The 13,555-nt window shown below is 42.8% G+C and overlaps 1 protein-coding gene across 4 annotated transcripts in view; it reads left to right on the forward strand.

Annotated features, from left to right (window-relative positions):
- The first annotated feature begins 6,557 nt into the window (after nucleotides 1-6,557).
- Nucleotides 6,558-13,555, forward strand: part of Ice2 (interactor of little elongation complex ELL subunit 2) — a 49,858-nt gene continuing 42,860 nt past the window's right edge. For 3 of the 4 annotated variants that reach the window (XR_008213087.1, XM_052713381.1, XM_052713387.1), the window contains exons 1-3: nucleotides 6,558-6,678; nucleotides 7,514-7,654; nucleotides 8,909-9,013. Coding sequence is in view for 2 of the 4 variants with exons in the window: in XM_052713381.1 (XP_052569341.1) it covers nucleotides 7,614-7,654; nucleotides 8,909-9,013 (146 nt within the window). In the remaining 2 variants the exon portion in view is untranslated. Of the gene's footprint in view, nucleotides 6,679-7,513; nucleotides 7,655-8,908; nucleotides 9,014-13,555 lie in introns of those variants that run through there. The other variant, XM_052713395.1, reaches the window with a different exon arrangement.

Below are 13,555 nucleotides of genomic sequence, written 5' to 3' on the forward strand. Positions count from 1 at the left end.
TTGTCATGGGGCTAAGGATAGAAAGCACTGACCGCTTCTGGACACAAAAAGAACCAGTCAGGGGGTAATGAAACTGTCCTAAAACCAGGTAGTGGTGGTGGTTGCAAAGCCCTAAACATTCACTAAAGTCCCTTAATGGTTACAGTTAGAGTGAAGGAATTATGATACGTAGATTTCAGCTCAAGAATCAGTTGTTACACACAGCTGTTTGCCATAACCCAGAGAATAAAGTCCAACTCTCTCTAGCATCTTAAAGATGAACCTTGCTCCACGTCCCTTTCCAATGCAGTGGTCTTCTCCCCATACCCCTCCATAAGGTACCACTTTTCCTTCCTCCCCAACATTCAGTGCTGTTTCCCACTGCTCTGGGCTTTTACACAGCTGAAACACCTTCTATCCTCCTCCTTCAAGATCAGATGCAGGAAGGAGCAAGACAGCCTAATGGAGACCCCAGCACTCACCTGCTGCTCCCTAGAGGCAGCACCAAAGCCCCAGGTGTTCCTGCTACCCAGTGAGATGAGTAGCAGGGAGGCTACTGGAAATCACCAGGAGGAAAGGGGGCTCTGTAAGAGCCACTGATAGAGAAACAAAATACCCTGGCCTTTGCCACTCCAGAGCTGGGGTGGGAGCATCCCCTCACAGAGAGAGAACGGAAGAGAGAGTCACAGCAGACTCAACCAGCAACGATCATGGTGCTCCTAGCTAGGAGTCTCCCGGGCTCTACAGGCTTACAGGTTGACCAGTGAGAGACCTGAATTGGCTCAGTGATCTGACTCTGGACAAGGATTTCGTTCAAAAGCCCTCCTGAAGCTGTAGCTAGAAGCCATCTTGAGATGGTACATATTGTCTAAATTTAGACTACTTTGGGGGTCAAAAATCCTCATGTATTCCCATCTCTGAAACCGCCCCCCACCCCCAAACATTCCCCTGCACTGAGTCAGCAGGTAGGTGCCTCACAAACCAATCTTGGAGTGACCAAGTGACTCTGTCACAACCCCCTAGCATGGTTCTTGTGGGACTTTTCCTAGGGAGGCTATTTTTAATAGACACAGAAAAGCCAAAGAAGGGATCCCATCCAACTACTGCTTGTGGACCCATGAGTTCATTGGTGGGACTTACAGGACCAGGTGACAAAGACAGCTGGATCACAAGGAAGTTCTCCACAGCACAGGGGACCAGCCACTCCACAGAACTTCCTCTTGTCTGGGATAATCTTGGGAGAGGCAGGGCAACAAGTCTCTGCCCCCAGGCTCCACCCCCCTCTCCCCGGCCCACGCATACACCTGAGGAAGTCAGTAGGTCCAATCCAGAGTCTGCTGGTGATCACAGATGCTCTGCTTTAAGATGGCAATCATCATGTCACTGTAGAGGAAACAGCTGCTCTCTGCAGGACTACTGTTGCCATTGGTTGGGGGACACCCAAAGGAATGGACATCGAGGATCTCCTCTTCAAGGCCAGCAGTGTAGCCGGTCTCAGGAGGTTTCACAGCTGTGTTGGGTCTGAAAGCATTTAGCTACACAGTTGTCAGCACCCCTAGCTCCCTTTCACTAACCTGCCACATAAAGGACAGGGATAGAAGTCTGTAGTCCCAAGGCCCAAAGGAGTGGGCTAAGCAGTCTGGGCAACAGCAGGGACCTCGCTGTCAGAGACCCTGCATACACTCACTGCCTGGGAAGGAACTTTGGCCACACCCCATTGGCTCACTACAACTGAAATCACTCAAGAGACTGTTCAGCATGTTGAAGTCTGCCTATAATCCCAACATTTAGAAGGCTGAGGCAGGAGGATTGCAAATTTGAGGCCAGCTTGAGTTTTAAACTGAATATCAGTCTAGCGAGGGGGCTACAGACTGAGACCTTGTTTGAAAAAATAAATAAAAAAGGAAAGAAGGAGATCGAGCGAGCAGTGAACTGAGTGCCCATGCATGCACTTGTAGGTAGGATTTGACATTCTGCTCCTAGCCACACGCACAGTAGCAGCTGTCCCTGACCTTCACTGATCACATGCTTTTGAGAGGACAGCAAAAAGAATAGTCTTGAAAAGCTCAAAGAAGTCCAAGAGAACACAGATTAAACCATTGAGTGGAACTAGAAGGCAGTGTGAAATATGAAGGAGAAAAATCAGTGAAAACTGGTTCTGAACACGAACCAAACAGAAATACTGAAAATGAGGAATGAGTCTAATTTAAAAAAAAAAAAGTTCAATTGAGGTTTCGAGATGGCTCAGTGGTTAAGAGCACCCACTGGCTGCTCTTGCAGAGGACCTGAGTTCAGTTCTGAGCACTCATGTGGCGGCTCAAACCCACCTGTAACTCTAGTTGCAGGGTATCCAACACCCTCTTCTGGCATTCTGAAGACACTGCATGTATATAGTACACACACACACACACACACACACACACACACACACACACACACACGAGTGTGCATGCCAAACATACATATAAATTAAAATTAAAATAAATAATGAATAATGCCCGGAGAGATGGCTCAACAGTTCGGAGCACTTGTTCCTGCATGTACATGGTGGTTCTCAAACATTCCTAACTCCACAGGCACTGCACACACATGGTGCACAGACATACATGCAGGCAAAACATTTATACACATAAAATAAAACAAATAAACCTCAAACAAAAATTGTTTAAATAAATTTCTTTTAGAAAATTCATTTGAAAGCCTCAACTACAGAACACATCAAGTGGAAGAAGACCATGAGAACTTAAAGACAGACCTTTCAAAATACCAAATTCAGCCAAAGAAGAAAGAAAAAGGAGAACATTCAAAATTTGGATACCATCGAATGAACGAACATTTCCATCATTGCCATACACAAGTCAAGAGAATGAAGTTTAAGGGTAGAGGGAACTCATTAAGTGAAATGCTAACAGAAAACTTCCCTGGCCTCAGAAAAGCATGGACAGCCACGTACAGAAGACTTCTGAACCCCCAAAAAGACATGACAAGAAAGGATCTTCACCATTACACCTATCCTGAAGGATAGGCCAGCACTGGGGTGATAGCTCAGGGCTAGAGTGCCTGGCTAACATACATAAGGCCCTGGGTTAAATCCTCAGGACAACAACAATAATAAATCAATAAACAGCCAAGTACATAACAAAAAAGAACCATAAAGTCTCCAAAGTGCTAAATCACATTTAACAGCAGCCCCATTAGGTTAAGAGGAGATTTCTCAGGAAAAGCCCTCCGGCAAAGAGAGCACAGAATGACATATTTCAAGTCGGAAAAGCAAACAACTGCCAGTCAAGATTACTACACTCAGCAGAGCTATCCTTCAGAAGTGGAGGGGAAACAAAGATCTCCCAAGATAAGCAAAAACTGAGGAACTTCAGAGCTACCAAACCAGCCTTACAACAGCTACTTCATGGGGGATTCAGAAGTGAAAGGAAGAAGGTACACAGAATAGAAGACACACAAGAGAGATCTAGAATCCGACATTGTCTTTATGTCCCACAATAAACCGTCATATCACAAAAATGAGTGAGTAAGAGGGAAACAAAAAGTTCTCAAAACAACTAGAGGAAAATCAACAGCATGGCAACCATAACCCTGCATCTTTCAATAAAATCTCTGAATGCAAGTAAACTAAATTCTCCAATTAAAGCATACAGGCTATTGGAGTATGGTAATGTATGCCTATGCCTATAACCCTAGTGCCTGAGAGGATTGTGAATTCGGTGCTATCCTGGCTACATAGTGAGTTTAAGGCTACATAGGGAGACTCTGTCTCAAAACAACAAAATGGAAAAAAAAGAAAAGAAAAGAAAGAAAGAAAGAAAGAAAGAAAGAAAGAAAGAAAGAAAGGAAGAAAGGAAGGAAGGAAGGAAGAGAAAGAGAAAAAGAAACAAATCAAAAATCAAAACAACAGCAAAAGAAACAAAAGCCACCAACATCCGCTGTCCATGAGAAACTCCCAACACCAGGAAAGACAAACAACAAAAAGGGAGAGATAGAAAGACGTTTCAAGCAAGTAGAAGAGAGGAAGATGCAGATGAGTAAAACTGAAAGAGAGAGCACAGATTACAGCTGATATCATAAAAGTACAAAGTAACATCAAAAAGCATTTTTATAACTATGTTAACAAATGGGAAAATGTAGGAAAAAGTGAACACATCTCTGGAAAATATATAAAATGAAAAGGCCAATAGTAAGTAATGATGTGGGTTACAAGGAAAGATATGGAGTGGGGAGTATCAGCAGTAGAGGCCTGTAATCCTGGTACTCGGGTAGCTGAGGCAGGAGAAACACAAGCTCCATCCAACCTGGACTACAAGGATAGACCCTGTCCATAGATAGATAGATAGATAGATAGATAGATAGATAGATAGATAGATAGGCAGATAGATAGATAGATAGATAACTTTTTCCCAGAAGTCTGGTAATTCTAGGCCCAGCTACTGGCCAAGTAGGATCTTGGTTTGCAAATGGCTGCGTTCTTGCTATGTTGTCACATGGTGGAGATGAATATCTTGTCTCTCTTCTTTTTCTTATAAGCTATACATAGTTTCCCAGCTATACTGAATTCCTTCCCAAAGTTCTCACTGCAAAGAACCATCGCACTGCAGGTTAAGACTTCAACATATGAATGGGTAGGGCGGTAAACATTCAGTGCCTAACAGATGTCCGAAGTAATGAGACCATCTTTTTAGTTTTCGTTCACTGGTCATGGGATGGTAAAAGGTGAGTTGACTGTCTGGGCACAAAAGGGTTATACGAAACAATATCCAGAGTGATTTCTGATCCTAAAAAAGTGTCATTCTATATACCGTCTTGCCCTTACTAGGACTCAGATACACCAGGCCAGCGCATAATGCTAACAATAATCTGGATTCTTAGCAACAACACATGTTAAATTACTTCCATCACTATGATAACATACCAGACCCAAACAAGTTAAAAGGGGGAAAGACTTTCCTATTTTGAGGTTTCCGTTCAAGATCAGCTTGATCCCTTGCTCTTTGGTCTGTGAGGTGAAAGATCAACTGTGGAGAAGGGAAAAATGTCCCATCCCGTGACAGCGAATACACGTCTTTCTTCAAAGACACTCTCAGTCCCTCACACTAGCCATTTCCTTCCTCCGAACTCACAAAATGTCCTCCTTGCACCGTTGGGTTGATCCTGTCACTGTGATATAGTAGAGGGGAGGGCTATATTTACCTCCTGCTTTCAGTTTGTGGCCATTTGACTCGTTTCTGGGCCGATGGTGAAACAGAACCCAGTGTCCAAAAGCACATGGCAGTCCACAATTCTGCACATCCAGGTAACCAAGAATCAAAAAGAGGGGAAGAGGAGCTAAAACCTAGTATCTCCGTCACTGACTCCCAATGGTCAAAAGTTCTGGAAAACTCAGTATGCAGACTTGGTCCCTCATGCACTCAACTCCAAACATAAAGTTTATGTGCTCAATGACCTAAATTCAAGTAGAACCTGTCTCTTAAAGGACCCACCATATCCTGGTAACTCCACAGGCTTGGTGACCAAGCCCTTAGCATATAACCTTCAGGAGATATTTATAATCTAATTCATAACACCTTGTCTTAGAAGGTTTATTTTTATTTAAGTGCCTCTGTGTGTATGCCACATGTGTGTGGGTACCCACAGAGGCCAGCAGGGGGTGCCAAATCCCCTGGAGCTGGATTACAAATGGTTGTGAGCCACCTGATGTGGGTGCTGGGAACTGAATTTGAGTCCTCTGGAACAGCAGCAACAAACACTCCTAACTACTGAGCCCTCCTCTCTCCAGCCTCAGTAACACGTTTCTTAAGTCGCTCACCACTTTCTTTTTTTGTTTCATTTAATCAAGGAGACTTTAGAGTTCCCAAGATCAAAAGTTCTTGGAAAACAGGATTTAGTCTTGGCTCTTTGTGAACTCAACGCCAAACACGAAGTATACGTGCTCAATACATCTTTTCTTTATGAACTGCAGCAAGACTAGTGTGAGAAACACGAGAGCCCATTAACAGCCATTGGCATCTATCTAAAATGGGTCAGTGAGTGGAATGGAGAATTTGGGTGTAATGAGGGCCTACTATGTGTTGAGTAATACGCTAAACACAGCTTCATTCTTTTGTCTTATGTAGACCTTTCCAAAACCCCCATGTACGTATTAAAAATTGATGAAAACAGCTGAATATGTAACGTGGTAGAGTGATTGCCTGGCATCCTGAAGGACTAGGTTCCCTTCCCAACACCATATACATGAGATGTGGTGGTGTACGTCTGTAATCCCAACACTCAGGATGTGGAGGCAGGAGGATGAGAAACTCAAGATCATCCTTGGCTGTGTTACTTACGGTGTTTAAGATCAGCCTGGCCTACTTGAGACGCCCCCCATCTCGGAAACAAAACACACATTAAAAACTAATTAAGAGTCAGGCTCAGGGTTAGGGAAGCCTGCGGTCACAGCCCGGTCGGTCGGTCGGTCGGTCTGTGTGGGTCTCTGGACACTCTCCCTGCGGCCCGCCCCTCCGTCCCTCCTCTCTGGGGACTCGCACACAAGCCCCTCCCGCGGCGCTCGCGTGACGTCATCACGCGCGGCCGTGCGGGCGCCCTCGGGGCCTTTAAATGAGGCCTTCCTGGGCGCGCGGCAGGGAGTTCGGCGAAGCGTGTGTACAAGGGTCGGCTTTTCCCCGGGCCAGAGCCGCTTGGGACCCTGAGGTGGGCGGAAAGGCGGCGGCGGCTGCTGCTGCGCGCGGACTCACTCGGGCTCGCCGGGGACGCGAGGGGCGGGAGAGGGAACATGGCGGCCCGGGTCTGAGGTTGCGCCTCACCGGGCTCGCCTCACAGGCCTTCCTGGGCGGCTCTCCTCGCTCGTCTCGCCCTTACCTTTCCCGATACTTTCTCGTCTTTGCCTCCCGCTCAGTTCCCTCGGCGTTCACCGCCCCCTCCCCTCCCCCTCAGCCCCACTCAAAGGGGAAACGTGGGGTAGGTGGGTTGAGAAGGAAGCCCCCGAGACCCCCACAGACGCCCAGAAGCCAGTTCCTGCCTTTGATTCTTAACTCCATCAAGCTACAGCTTTCGTTGTGTGTCTGATGGTACCTCGAAGGGTGCCTGTGAATGGTTCTCTCCAGTTGCCAGCCCCTGAGGTCTCATACATGCAAAGTGGGCTTTGAAAGATCCAAGGTCCTTGGGAGCCAGAGCGCCTGCATTTCTGTGCATTGTGTCTGGATCTGCCCCCCACAACAGTGTAATCTGACCGGAAGGGAATGGAAACAAGATTTAAAACGGTAGTGAGGGAGTAAGGTAAAGCTAAGGCATAGGTCTGCCATAGTGTGAACAAAGCGAGAACACCCTTCTGGTCTGGGGTCTTGCTGACTCAGCTGATGTCCCCAGTTAACACTCCTTGCTGAGTTAAAGGGAAATGACCCCTCCAAAGAATCGGGCCAACGTTCTGCTGTTGGTTTTAGTCCACTGAGGGTAGATGTTAAGCTAAGGTTCTTTCCCGCCCGAGTTAATAATCTCGGTTTCATCTTGACCTTTTGTTTTTCTTCAGTTGAATGTAGACTCTAGGAAGGATCCGATCCTCATTCTCTTGGAGCCTTCCCTGCCAGGCTGAAATATTGTGAGCTAGAGTGAAGGAGAAATCTAGGAAGATGAGCTCTAGCATAACCATGAGTGAACCGAGACTGAACTGGTGAGTTGGACCTCCTCCTAATCCACTCTGGAGGAGTGAGGCAGGGACGGTGGGTATCCTAGGAAGGGAAGATTTCTGGCTTGAGAGGTTTGTTGTGTTTTTTAAAAAAAAAAAAAATTTCAGGGTCTCAGAATTTACCCTATTCATATTCCAAGCCTTTTGAGTTATAGCTGACCAATTTCGACTCCTAAAATAATAACTCAGCACCCAGATTCTTAGTTATAATTTCATTTTATGATTATTGTTTTCTTGTGGGGGAGAGGTGCTGAAATTGTTCTCAGCATTTTAAGTTTTTTAATTTTTCACTAAAGCAGTATTGACCATAACATATCGGTGTCAATTATAATGGGCTTTTTTGGAGGGGGTGGGGATTGAGACAGCGTCTCTCTCTGTGTAAGTAACCTTAGCTCACCTGGAGCTCACTCAGAGAGATCTACCTGCCTCTGCATCCTGAGTGCTGGATTAAAGGTGTGTTTCATCATGCCCAGCCTGTATTGAATCATTTAAGATCCTTCCTAGTACTATAACATGTGGTTCACATGCTGTGCAGATATTCCTGCACACCTCTGGCACTGTGAAACCAAAATTAATTTTGCAGTGTTAAAGACCTTGGAGCTCTTTCTTCCCACAGAGTCCTACTGGTCAGTGTCTTCCCTAAATTAACCTCAGTATTTTCAGTTTTTTTCTTTGATTTAACCAGCATTGACTATATTAGTCTCAAACTAATTTTGATGTTATGAAACTCATCACTTTAGAGGTGGTTTTAGCAAACACCCATCATTTACTTCATTTAACAAAATCAGATAAAGCTATAAATAAATAGGGTGGGTAGCCAGTGTTTTCATTTGGCACAATAGTACCCGAAACAAAAACAAGTCGAGCCACATTTTTTTTTGTCATCAAATATTTTACCATTACAATTCATGGCCAGAAATGAGCCTGGTCTCTTGACAGACCCTTGATTATACTTCTTTCTGTTCCATCTTAAATGTTCAAGTTTCTGAAGTTTAATTGTGTACCATAGAGAAACAGACTGTTGGCACTGAAGAATCTCATACTGCCCCAAGCTTAAAGCTATCCAAGAAATAGAATATCTAAACACACAGGATCTGGCACATGAAATTAAACTGAATAGGGGTGATGGTCTGGGAAAAGTTGGGGTAGAGGTCATAAATTACAGCTGTAGCATTATGCTGCTTTGTCTAACATGAGATTTTGAATTGTCACATGCATGTAAATTACTTTATTTCACAGGGATGTTACACCCAAAAATGGCCTTAAAGCATTTTTCTCTCCCGAAAATTACAAAGATCATTCCATGGCTCCAAGCTTAAAAGAACTCTATATTTTGTCTAACAGGTAATGTTCATTTGGTTATTTATTTTCACATTTCATTGCTGTTTTTCTGATAGTTGAAATTTTATGACTATTTATATTAGTAAACGTTCAAATTATAAAAATGTGAAAAATAGAAAATAGAAGAAAGCTACTGATAACATTTTGATATTTACCTTTCTCCATGTATGGCTGTGTATTTATATACATAAAATGAGATCATAGCTGTAATTACCTCAGAACACCATAAAACTTCATAATTTACTTTTATCATTAAAAAAATCAGTGTTTTTATTTATTTCCATGCACACATATAATATTTCCCTTTAATCTTAATTAGTAATTGCCTATTCTTTATATGTGTACTTTAAATTCCTATAGCAAGTCCTGTGCGGGAACTTTTTTTTTTTTAAATTCTGCAGTTATTTCTGTATGGTAAAGTCATACAAATTTAGTCAGACTATGTGTCTATTTTATATTTTAATAGATAGTATCAAATAGTCAAAAGGAATTTTGTCTTCTGTGGTGTAAAAATGACTGCTCAGCGATAATGTCCAGTCCTTCCTGCTCACACACCTGTAGCAGCTCTGGTTCCTTTTTGATTGACTGTGTCTCGTGTCCCGTGGGTTACTCTGGAGACCAGAGATGTGGAGTAAGGAGCCGCTCCAAAGGAGTTTGGCTCTGCTGCAACCCTGTTAGCTTTCACAGGGGAAGAACTGCGTTTGTCCATCTCTTTCTGCCTTCTCAGGGTTCTTTCAGTCAGATACCCTACTGACTCTTCTGTCTTCATTTTCTCTTGCTTTCAGTCTTTTGATCAACATCTGAAAATACCGCGAGTTCTGTTTTAAATAATTCTCTCCATGGTCCTTTCTGTTCCCGCTTCTTTCATCTGACTTTCACTACTTTAGAGGTGTCTATGTGCTGACATGAAGTAAGGGATGAAAAATATGTCAGGCATAGAGAAAATATAACACAACAGTGATGGTCCTTCACAGCAATAATTATTTTAAGTATAGGTAGATAAGACTTCTCAATGAAAAGCCAAATCAGCAGCTGAATTAAAAAACAGGAAAAAGTTGCTTTCTGAAACTTTTCCTCTGGCATTATCAGTGAGCTTTTGACTGTGGAGCTCTTCCACTCAGCTTTCTTCCCAGTCTTCTGGTTTTTGTAGTAGTTCTCAAATTCTTTCACAATCTTCATCTTCATGCTTCTCACAGTGTCTCATCATTAGATGTACTTTTAAGCTTTTAAGAAGTACTGATTTTGTACCCTCAACCTAGTCTGTTGAATTCAAACCACTGAGAATCAAGGATGCTTCTGTGGACTTAGTTTATAATAAATGTGTGTGTTTGTGTGTCTTGTACTGTACACATCAAAATACTCTCCTTTTTATATAATAGGAGTTATGGTAGTATGTATTATTGTACATGTATCTAGATGATATATTCTTAGTTAAAGCATATATGTGCTTTTATTTGGATAGATATTGCCAGATTGTTATTTAAAGCATTAAAATAAGTCTTAATTAATGGTTTTTGGTAGTGTAAGCTTTAGAAAGTTAAGATTCACATATGTATGCATTTATAGATTTTTTAAAAAAAATTGTTACTGTTATTCAATTTTTATCATTTCCTAGAGATAACTAATTTCATAAAACTTTCCAATCATTCAGTACCTTTGATTATTTAAACCAAATAATGTTTATCAACATTCTTTACCTTTTATCTGAAATGTTCTTAAGGTCAAAGGAGAAATAGTCTGGGGTTGGTCTGGTGATATGCTCAAACCATGGCCCTGGAGAATTGCCAAGGGTCCTGACACCTGGACACTAACTTGCCTGCAAAATTTCAAGGGAAGCAGGCAAGTGCTGACAGGCAACGGAGGCAGGGAAGTGCTGACTCAGCGCAGTGCCCAGAAATGATATGCCAGAACATTCACAAGTGACTCCACAAAAATGCCTGAGGATTCAGCAGAAATGCTTAGTGGTGACCCAGCAAAACCTCCAAACAATGGGTCAGCAAAAACACCAAGTAGATAGCCCAGCAAAAGCTCAAGTAATTCAGTGTTCTGGCAAGTTAAATGTCATTTTGATACAGGTTAGAGTCATTATGGAAGAGGAAACCTTGGTTGAGAAAATGCCCCCCCAAATGGCCTATGGGCAGCCTGTGGTACATTTTCTTGATTGATGATTGATGTGGGCTAAGAAGGTAGGCTGAACAAGCCATAAGGAGCAAGCCAATAAGCAGCAGTCCTTCATGGCCTCTGCATCAGCATCTGCCTTCAGGTTCCTGTCCTCTTTGAGTTCCTGCTTTGATTGCCTCAGTGATTAACTGTGATATGAAATTGTAAGCTTGAAATAAACCCTTTCCTCCTCAAGCTGCCTTTGGTCATAGTGTTTTTTATCACAGCTATAGAAACCCTACATAAGACAGCTTAGAAAATGCTGAATGGTGGCTCAGTAAAACCCCAAGGGTGACTTGACAGAAGTGCTCTGGGACAGCTCAGCAGAAATCCAGGTAGTGAATCTGGAGAAAATTGCCCAAAGGTGACTTAACAAAATTTCCAAAAGATGACTCAGCAAAATCATTCAGTAATAATTCAGCAAAGCTGCTAGATGGAGACTCAACAAAAATCTCCAACAGTGGCTCCACAAAAATACCTAATAATTCAGTAAGCCACCAGTTAGTTACTTAAACAGAACACTAAATCATGACCCAGCAATAATACAAATGATAACTCAGCCTGACATCTAGCAGTGACTGTGCTACCTGGCACAGCCCTGAGATGACTGCCCCATACCTAACAATGAGCACAATACCCAGTTATGATGAAGTATGATGTACTCTTAATAGAGAAAAGCAGGAGCAATTATGTATACAACCATTGGCTTTATTTTCCTAAAGAAAAAAATTTCCACAGCCCGGAATCTGAAACAAAAATCTTGAAATAGAATTGACACCAGTCTCCTTAATGTCGTTTATTTAAACCTGTGAGCAACACAAGGATCTCTGACAGACTAACTTGAGATTTGAGTAGCCAACTGAGCTCGGGAAGACCTCTACACACAAGTGCTCAGGTTAGGACAATGGACCATGTGATGCCTGAGAACAGCTGAAGCAATACCCGGTACTCTGGGAAATGCCCACACAATCACATTAAGAGGTGGTTGGTTTCAATCAGATTTCAGTAGCTCACGTGTCAGCACCCGTTTTGGAGCCAGAGCCCGCAGTGTTACTGCCTGGGTTTACACCAAGTCCCACCTGTCACACTGAGAAAAGTTAGCTGTTCATGCTGGCAGGGCTAAGTCTTGATGTAGATGACTGCTCAGTGTGGTCACCTTGTGTTCCCAGTCACAGAGGAACTGGGTATGAAAGAATCTGGGCACTCGAAGACACCTTGCCAATTACCTTGTTCAAGTCCTCACTCTTAGTTGGACAAGGCTAAGTCTGGACAAGCTAAGTAGAAACTCACTCAAAAATAACAGAACTTATGGAAGAGCACATTGTTGTAGAGAAAAAAATTCAAACATACAGCAGAATTAGAACTTCAGCGGGGACTACCATTATACCCAATTCTTGGATTCTGTGAACATTTTATTAAATTCATTTATCTGTTCATCTACCTTTAACTCTATTCTGTGTCATTACACCTTGTTTGGATGCCTTTCAAAGTGAACTAACATTTGTACTCCTTCCCTTAAAGTAGCATAGTGTTGTTTTTTTCATTTTTCATCTATTTATTTGTTTAATATCAATTTATATACATTATGGTATCAGGAAAAGGTACAAAATCACTGGACCCATAAATGTGAATTGACATGTTAGTTTCCTAAGGTTCTCTCTCCAAGGCTTTTGAGGATTTTTTTTTTTAAATGTGTGTGGGTGTTTTGCCGTATCTGTGTACCACGGATGTACAGTGCCAGTGGATGCCAGAAGAGAATATCAGATCCCCTGCAACTGGAGTTACAGACAGTTGTGAACCTGTCTATGTGAGTGCTAGAAACTGAACCTGGGTCTTCTGCAATAGCAGCCAGGGCTCTTAACCAGTGAGCCATCTCTCCAGTCCCTTTTAGGATTCATGATGACAGACTAGGCGATAGCAGAGGCTCCAAGGAACACAGGCCTCTGTCTGCTGCATGCTCTCTCCCAGGATCCTGCTTTCTCATTCCAGTTGTTGGAAGCTTCTTCCTTCCTCCAGGAATGATCTCAAGTAGCTGCAAGGAGTGCATGTGTCTTGTAGGGAGAGAGGTTATTGAAAGCGCTCTGATCCTCTTCTCTCCCAGCACCTTTCCTAAACTCTTTAGTTTTGATTTGGGGACTTCCCCCCTCTTTTGTTCATGTTTTAGTTTAGCATACAAAAATAATGGGTTCCATCGTGGCATCTTCATCCACATATTCCATTATACTGTGTTCTCATTCATTCCCTCTACTCATTATCTCCCTACTTCCTAAGCTGTTTCCCTTTCTCCCCCAGATAATAACCCTTTGCTTTCTTACTGCATGTACTCTGTTATTCTCTTGATTTTCCACTTCCAAATTAAGTTCAACACAAACATATATTTTCAAT

Source organism: Peromyscus californicus, unplaced genomic scaffold (assembly GCF_007827085.1).
Source record: "Peromyscus californicus insignis strain IS unplaced genomic scaffold, ASM782708v3 Scaffold_11__1_contigs__length_118956290, whole genome shotgun sequence".
Classification (NCBI taxonomy): domain Eukaryota; kingdom Metazoa; phylum Chordata; class Mammalia; order Rodentia; family Cricetidae; genus Peromyscus; species Peromyscus californicus.